This window comes from Colletotrichum gloeosporioides, assembly GCF_011800055.1.
Source record: "Colletotrichum gloeosporioides strain Lc1 chromosome Unknown consensus_101, whole genome shotgun sequence".
Lineage (NCBI taxonomy): Eukaryota > Fungi > Ascomycota > Sordariomycetes > Glomerellales > Glomerellaceae > Colletotrichum > Colletotrichum gloeosporioides.
The window spans coordinates 410,463-419,241 of NW_025544746.1; the positions used below are offsets into that span (position 1 = coordinate 410,463).

At 56.5% G+C, this 8,779-nt stretch overlaps 2 protein-coding genes across 2 annotated transcripts; one reads left to right on the plus strand and one right to left on the minus strand.

Moving 5' to 3' along the window:
* Nucleotides 1-526: 526 nt before the first annotated feature.
* Nucleotides 527-3,470, minus strand: GCG54_00010582 (Cleavage factor two protein 2; the record flags this gene model as incomplete). The annotated part of the gene is made up of 2 exons (XM_045410503.1): nucleotides 527-3,269; nucleotides 3,307-3,470. The coding sequence occupies 2 exons, from the start codon at nucleotides 3,468-3,470 to the stop codon at nucleotides 527-529; spliced, it is 2,907 nt and encodes a 968-aa protein (XP_045257394.1).
* Nucleotides 3,471-4,390: 920 nt separating this feature from the next.
* Nucleotides 4,391-7,625, plus strand: GCG54_00010583 (uncharacterized protein; the record flags this gene model as incomplete). The annotated part of the gene is made up of 4 exons (XM_045410504.1): nucleotides 4,391-5,761; nucleotides 5,803-5,906; nucleotides 5,948-7,484; nucleotides 7,539-7,625. 4 exons carry the CDS (start codon nucleotides 4,391-4,393, stop codon nucleotides 7,623-7,625), a joined length of 3,099 nt encoding a protein of 1,032 aa, XP_045257395.1.
* Nucleotides 7,626-8,779: the final 1,154 nt, after the last annotated feature.

The following is an 8,779-nucleotide window of genomic DNA, read 5'->3' on the forward strand; positions in this document are numbered from 1 at the left end:
TATCATGATATGTCAAAAGATGCGGGTTTCTTTTTACTGACGTGGTTCCTTCAATGTCAAGATCAATGAAGCTATGCTGGCTGGGCTCTAACATAAGGACAAGAATAATTCAACAGCCAGGAAGGCGTTCTCACCAGCCTTCATTCGCCCCAACTTCGTTCGGACGGGGGATTTCAACCGGTCAACATGAGCAACTTCAGGCTGAAACCTCCCAATCGGGTTTTTTATTTTCATTATTATTACTTTTTTAAAAGGAGATATCGGTGAGGCTAGCAACGTCACAGAGCCTTGCTCATATGTTGCTCTTCGCATAGAACAGTCTTTCATCCTTTAAAATATTAAATTTTCTTGCCTCATCACCCTCAAGCACGAATCAATGTCACAAGAAACGAGAATCGAAACCGAGGTCAAGACCAAAAGTCTAAGGCCGCTCTATTCCAGCCCCTCCGAAAAAAAGCCCGCAAAGCCATATTTTACATCTTACAAAAGATCACACTTCTTATCTCCGGAAACAGCCGCTCATTCTTTAGGCCCCAGCAACCACCGCCAGACCGTCGTAAATCATCCGCTTGACCTCGTAGAATGTGCTCCGGTGCTGCATCATCGTCGCCGCGTCCGTGATGCCCACGCTCTCCACCTCCACCTTGCCTGTGCTCGTCTTCCGCACCGCCACGGCCCCGTTGATCACGAGCGTGCCCTCGCCCCTGAACTCGGCCGTGTACCCCGCAGACTGCATCGCCCTCCGCAGGTCCGTGAGTCTGAGGTCGCCGACGTGCAGCGGCTGCGCGACCGAGCGTACAGCCGAGGCCATGTTCATCGGCAGCAGGTCCAGCGTCGGCACGACTTCGACCTCGGCGTCGGCGTCTTCCTGGGCCGCATCGGCATCCTCCGCCTCCGTTTTTTGCCGCTTGTTGGCCCCGTCGTCCTTCTCCGCTAGCTTCTCCTTGGCCAGAGCTTCCGCTACGAGCTGGCCTGTGATTGTGACGATGCTGAGGCCCCGCACATTTTGCCACTTGAGCTTCTTGACCAGGCTGTCCGTCAGCTTGACCACCCAGGCATTGGTGTCGACACTAGCGTCCACCCAGGTGCCCATGGACGGGGTGAAAACATCGACAATGCTTTCTTCTGATGCGCCGATTTGCGCAGCGAGAGCCTTCTTGCAGTCTGTCGCAAGCGCTGTGGTCTCCTCCGTCGTACCGCCGACCAAAATCAGCTTTCTAGGCTGGATTAGTGGTATAAGCATGTTCAAGCTCCTCTTGTCGTGTAGACCGCTGAAGTCGACAAAGGCGATACGGAGATTGACCGAGACCGTTTCCGAAGATAGAATCAACTTCGACGGGCCTTGGATCTCTTCCTCAACAGTGTCTTCCACATCATCCAGCTCATCAGCCACATGATCCTCGCTTGCCGTGCCATCCTGGTCGTCTCCAGCTGTCTTTGCATTTTGGCGTTTATTGGCGCCCTTGGTGCTTGCATCGTCCCATTTGCGTTTCTTTCCTAGTCGGTCCTCATCATTGTCACCACGCATTTCAGTGTCTGGCACATCTTCCTCCTTTTCCTCAGCTCGGAGGTAGTCTTCGGGGCGAATGACATCTCCAAACTGGTCGTCACGCCTCCTGCGCATGACCAAGGGGAAAGAACGTTCACGGCCCTTTTTACCTCGCACGTCAAAGTCATAAGCACCACGCTTCTTTGTGAGAATGTTGATGCCCAGATCCTCGTCTGTCAGGACAACCTTCTTTCGTGTTGCCTGGCCCATGGTTGTTGAGATGTTGAGAGCTTTTCCTTGTTGCTCATTGTCGGATTCGCCAGAGTCTGAGGAGGACTCTGATGAAACATCATCAGCGGCATCTGCTGGTGCTTGTAATGATGCTCCACCACCGCTTTGCAGAGTGGCCTGAAGCTGTCGTTGCGTTGCTAGCCACTGCTGGTAAACGGTCAATTCGTCTCCTTCGAGGGCCTGTCTCCTGGCCTCCTGAATCTCCAGCTCTCGCCCGCCGCCGTACACAAACTCGATGCTGTCGCCGCTGCTCGTCTGCTCCACCGTGGCGCCATCTTGACGTTCTGTCCACCAGTCCCACAGGGTTCTTGCTATTGATGGCTGTTCCGCTCGAGATTTTGGGGGCTTGTCTGTCAAAACGACGAGGTTCCTGGAGTCTTTCGCCAGACCCTTGATCAAGTCCTTGGAGAAGCCCCATTCTAAAGTGTCGTCGCTCGCAAGAATGACTCTGCCTTCCGATTGGACGTTGCCGCTACTGCTAGAGAGCAGCTTCTCGATCTGTGCTCGACGCTCCACCAGTTTGAGATACCTGAAATCAAAGGGCACAGCCTCCTTGGTCTTCCCATCTGCGCCGTTTGCTTTGCGTTGACCGTCGGCAACTGATTCGAATTCCCGGACAATATTGTCGTCCATCCACTCCAACATGCTTCGCGCATACCGGAGCGTACTCGACATGTTCCGTCCAGCGAGGTAGAGCTTGGCCGCCTTTAGGGAATTGTCATCAGTCTCGGAGTCAACCTGCCATGTGTGCTCGAGCAGATACGCAATTTCCAAAACGCGAGCGCTTGAATCGACTGGGATTAGGCAAGTGCCTCCTCGACTGACGCAAAGCTTGATCATGTCGACCAACTGCTCGTCACGCTTTGCGCGACCGCCTGCCTGGGCAACTTTCTCTGCGCCACGACTGCTGCAAACCAGCGCGGTTGGCTTGCGTAGCTGCTCGATAACCTCCGCACCGCCACCTCCCGCTCCTCCAAGCCATGCGGCACCGGCATAGACATTCTCTCTTGCCTGGTTCCAGTCCACCGCGTAAACGATCGATTCCAAGCCATGCTGAATGTGCCATATCGTTCCTCCCAGACTGTGGCCCGCATTATAGGCAGTGATCATGAGACCATTGAGGGGCGGAGAGAACGGGGACGGCAGCGGCTCGTGAGGTTGTGAATACTTGAGAGGCTGGATAAGGGAAAAGTATCGTGTGATTTCTTCGGGGGTCGGCGCTTGCAGGAGGAAGTCGCTGTCGCCGGTCGGTTGCTGGGAGTAGGAGTAGGCGGCCTCGCTGAGGGAACCGTGAGGGATCTTGGTCGCAGCTAGAGGGGTTGATGCGTAGAGGTCTTGGGTGAGGGTGCGACCGAGATCGATGACAGGGCGAGTCGCGTACACGGGAATGCGCGTGAATAGAGGAAAGTTCTTGCAGCAGTGTGCGAACGCAGCGAGATGCGACGTCGTGGCGTGGGTCAGGAGGACAATGGACAGCGTCGGGACCTGTCTGTAGGCACTTGTTAGTATCTTGAAGCGCATTCAACCGGCAGAGGGTACGGTACTTTTCGAGCTCCCGCAGTTTCTCAACATCGAAAGATTCGTCCCATCCGAGATCGATGAGGATCTTGACACCTCCATCGAGCTCGAGAATAGACTGCGACGCCGACGACTCGGAAAGAGCGCCCTGGAGGGGGCAGAAGGTAAACATGGTTGCTGTTTATGGCCGAGGGTCGTGATGCATCGTCCAGTGTCTAACTGCGACTGATAATGATAAATGTTATGATGAGTGATCGTCGTCAAGCGATGACCATATTGCTGGCGTAGCGACCAGGTCGAACGAGTGCGTGTCGTAGTCGAATAGCGAGCTGCGAGTCGAGGTTTGACTGTCGCGTAAAAGAATCCAGGATCATGAGAACCGGCTGCTGCAAGACGCGGTACGTACCCAGAACCTTGCCAGGCACCGTGTGGTCTGGTCTTCAATGCGAAGAGCAGGTCGGGTGCAGGGGCCACGGAAGCTCCAGCAAGAGGTCCGTCACTGTGGAGCCGGCCTTGCTAAGATCGGAGCGGCGGTGAGTTCTTCCGCTCCCAGTTCGGTCTAGCTCCGTCAAGCTGCATAAAGTGGGGTTCTCTTGTAAGTGGCAGGTGCAACGGGGGGCAGCTGAAGCTCCCGCATTGGATGGAAAAGTTCCAGGCTAAGGTAGCCCCTCCGCGCGGTGCATCGGTCTGGAAAAACGCATCGGAAAGTTATCGTGTCAATTTGGTCCAGATCCCTGTCGATACGTGGTCAACAAGCGTGTTGCTGCAAAGGGGACACAATTCGAGCCGTCACTTTACTTTTTTTTTATTTGGTCAAGTCGGCTGGCCCTCGAACGACGACACTTCTCGACAGATCCCAGAGAATGGCGCACTCTTGAATGCGTGCGCACATATCGACAATCTCTCCTGCGAAGCTCCCTTTCGATTCCCAACTACAACCGGGCACCATAGCTCCAACTACAGCTCAGCTACATACTCCTTCAACGGTAGCTGCCCACACCTAATACGATCCTTCCGACCACGAACATCGAGAACGATTCCTAGAACCACGCAACCTCCCGAGAAGTCGAGCACCGCACACCTCCTGCAACCATGTCCGACTTCAGCACATATCACCACCTGGGCCAGGGCGAGCAGGACCCCTCGAACCCGAATCGATCGACACAGCCCGCACCTCCCCAGTTCTCCCCTCCCGTCGCGGGGCAGCCATATCAGCAGGGCGCTCCCTACGGAGCCCCTCCCGCGCCGGGACAGCAATACTATGGCGGCCAACCGCCCATGCCTGGCTCGGCGCAGCCTCAAGGCTCACCGTACGGTGCTCCTCAAGGTCAACCCTACGCTCAGAGCCCGGGTTTCCAGTCCCAGGAGAACTTGGCGGCGCAGATGGGTGGCATGTCTTTGGGTCCCGGCGACGGCCACAACACTCTGAGGAAGAAGAAGAAGGATCGCCATGCATACCACCAGGTCGAGGCCACAGGGTCCTCGCAAGCTTTCAACGGCATGCCTCCCCCTGGTACCCCGGCCACGGCCTTCCTGAATGCCGATCCCTCGCAGGCCCAATATGTCAACCCCCAGATTACCCCTGCCATGAACCAATTCCCGGCCGCCGCTGGTCAAACCTTCACCCCCGGTATTCCCGCGACCCAAGCCGAATTCGCGACCCGGAACGGCGCCGATGCCGGTGGACCCCCGGCCGTCGTCCAGACCGGCGGACACCAGAAGCTCTCTCTCGATGACCTACCGAGTGTCCCCGTGTCCCGCGATTCCCTCCAGCAACACTACTTCTCGAATGTTTACCCCACCTTTGAGAAGCACCTGCCTCCCCCAGCTACCGTCTCCTACGTTGCTTTCGATCAGGGCAATGCCTCGCCGAAATTCGCTCGCCTGACGTTGAACAGCATTCCCGCGAGTGCCGAGGGGCTCGCCCTGACCGGCCTTCCCATGGGTCTTCTCCTCCAGCCACTGGCACCCCTGCAACCCGGTGAACTCGAGATTCCTGTCCTCGACTTTGGCGAGTCTGGCCCCCCGAGATGTCGCCGCTGCAGAGCTTACATCAACCCCTTCATGATGTTCCGGTCCGGCGGCAACAAGTTCGTTTGCAACCTGTGCACATACCCTAATGATACCCCGTCCGAATACTTCTCCGCCCTCACTCCCCAGGGTGTAAGAGTAGACCGCGACCAGCGCCCCGAGCTTACCAGGGGAACCGTCGAGTTCGTTGTACCTAAGGAGTACTGGACCAAGGAGCCCACAGGCCTCCGCTGGCTGTTTGTGATTGACGTCACCCAGGAGTCTTTCAATAAGGGGTTCATCGAGTCCTTCTGCGAAGGTGTTCTCGCGGCGCTCTACGGTGGCGAGGATGCTGAGCGGGATGAGAATGGCGAGCCAAAGCGTGTAATCCCTGAGGGTGCCAAGGTCGGTTTCGTGACATACGACAAGGATATTCACTTCTACAACGTCAGCGTAAGTGGCTCGTCTGTGATTTTGAAAAGCAACGCTGACAGGCGAAGCCTTCCCTGGATCAAGCTCAGATGATGATCATGCCCGATCTCGAGGACCCCTTCGTGCCCCTGAGCGACGGCCTCTTTGTTGATCCTTATGAGTCCAAGTAAGCTTCCAAACTCACGACCACAGTGACATGACTAACAGGATCAGGGCCGTTATCACTTCCCTGCTCACCATGCTTCCCACCATGTTCTCCAACATCAAGAACCCCGAACCCGCTCTCCTGGCTACTCTTAACTCGGCAGTTGCCGCACTGGAGAAGACTGGCGGAAAGATTGTCTGCTCCCTGGCTGCGCTGCCCACCTGGGGCCCCGGCCGTCTGTTCCTGAGGGACGACGGCAAGCACCCAGGTGGTGAGATTGACAAGAAGCTCTTCTCTACGGAACATCCGGCCTGGAAGAAGGTTGCTGAGAAGATGGTTGCTACTGGTATCGGCGCTGACTTCTTCCTCGCCTCACCGTCCGGCGGTTACCTCGACATCGCAACTGTTGGCCATATCGCGGCCTCAACAGGCGGCGAAACGTTCTACTACCCCAACTTCATCGGCCAGCGTGACAACACTAAGCTATCTATGGAGATCAAGCACGCGGTCACCCGCGAGACCGGTTTCCAGGCTCTCATGAAGGTCCGTTGCTCGAACGGGCTGCAGATCAACGGCTACCACGGCAACTTCATTCACCACACTTTCGGTGCCGACCTCGAGATTGGAGTTATCGACGCCGACAAGGCCATGGGTGTCACATTCTCCTACGATGGAAAGCTCGACTCCAAGCTGGACGCGCACTTCCAGTCCGCCCTTCTCTACACCACCGCATCAGGCCAACGCAGAGTACGCTGCTCCAACATCATTGCTAGCGTCTGTGACAACCCGCGAGACTCTGTGAAGTTCATCGACCAGGACGCCGTGGTCGCTATCCTCGCCAAGGAAGCAAGCACAAAACTGGCCACCACCTCCGCGTCTCTCAAGGACGTCCGCAACCACCTTACCGAGAGGACAATCGACATCCTCTCCTGTTACCGCAAGAATTTCCTCACCGCAGCCCAGCCCGACGGCCAGCTCGTCATGCCGGAGCGCCTCAAGGAGTTCTCGATGTACATGCTCGGCCTCGTCAAGTGCCGCGCCTTCAAGGGCGGCAACGAAAGCTCCGACCGCAGGGTACACGAGATGCGCATGATCCGCTCCATGGGCGCCATGGAACTCAGTCTCTACCTCTACCCGCGCATGATCCCCGTCCACAACCTCGCCCCCGAGGAAGGCTTCCCCGACGAGTCAGGCCACCTCAAGGTGCCCCCCGCCATCAGGACGTCCTTCTCCCGCGTCGAGCCCGGCGGCGTCTACCTCGTCGACAACGGCCAGCAATGCCTTCTCTGGTTCCACGCGCAGACATCGCCGAACCTCATCGCAGACCTCTTCGGTGAGGACAAGACGACCCTCCAGAGCCTCGACGCCTACACGTCGTCGCTGCCTATGCTCCAGACGCACCTCAACGCCCAGATCCGCAACATCGTCGAGTTCCTCAAGACGATGCGTGGGTCAAAGGGCCTGGGCATCCAGCTGGCGAGGCAAGGCATCGATGGCGCCGAGTACGAGTTTGCGCGCATGCTGGTTGAGGACAGGAACAACGAAGCCCAGAGCTACGTCGACTGGCTCGTACATCTCCACAGGAGCGTGCAGCTCGAGGTATGATTCTCCCCCATTATTACCCTCTGAACACTTACTAACGCGACTACGTAGCTGTCCGGCCAGAGAAAGAGAGACGACCCGTTGACGGACGCCAACGCCCTAGCCGGCTTCGCTGGCCTGCGGCCTAATTACTGGTAGGAAAAAGGTTACTAAAGTGATTTGGTAGTAGTGGGCAAAAGGAGTCGGGTTGTGGCGTGGGCGTGGGGGATGCGGCAAGCTGTCTTTTCTTCTTCTCTCGTGCTTTTGAGCGTTTTCCAGAAATGCATATACATTTTGGTGGGCGGTGTCCAAGGGGGCCCTCGTCCCTCCGCAAAACAGTCCAAGAAAAAGAATACCTCCCCAGCTCATGCTGAACGAACTATCCGCCGTTGGTCGAGTATGTGAACTGACACGGCCCTTTCCCCATCGATGGATCCCGCTTGGAACTTCCCGTTACAGGGCTCCTGTCTCGGTGCGCCTGGAACGCAACGGGCTTCATACCACTGCTGCTCTCTTGCTTGCTTGCGTGTACGATACCGCACTTTCGAGGCGGTGAGCAGCGCTGTACCTTTACGGAATGGGCTGTCGTGGCACTGCAAAAATGAGAGGTGACACAGCACAAGTGATGCTCATATTCTCGAGACCGCCTTCTATCTAACCTCGGTACAGCTCCCGGAAGGCCCAATATTTGCCTCCCCCTTTCGTCTTGTGTGCGATGTTCACATGCCCTTCGCTCTTATCCAGCCGTCATGATTCTTGAAAAGTGCGCATCAAAGTGATGAAGATCCCTACGGCCCAACGAGTAAGACGTGACAGAAAGAGAGAGAGAGAGAGAGAGAGATGTTCGACGCGGCGCCCAACGTAAATCTGCCCAGGCAGCGAACGTCGTCACCGCTCCCGCCAAAGATAGTCCCAAGAACGGCCCAATTAGTCGAGAGACATCTACATGAAAGGTAGCCCGGGCCTATGTCTTTCTCAAGTGTCTATCCCAAGGGAGCGGGTGGACGAGCTGAACGGACCCAAGGGGGTGGGGGTGCCGCCTGTCATCTGATCAAACTAACTACCTGTGCCCGCCCCCTGTGCCGCCCAGTTCCTGCTAACCTGGGACACAACCAAAAGAGTCAAATCGGCGTTGTGATCAAAGAGGACCGGGTTGGTTCAGGAATAATGAGATTGTGAGATCTGATTTCTGACAGAAGATGGGGGTTTATTCTTTGGGGAGGCATGTACAGCGCAGGCTAACCCGTTCTTCGCTGCCGGTAACAACGAATTGGGAAAGGCGAACGAGACATTGACATGGCCTTTCGGTATGG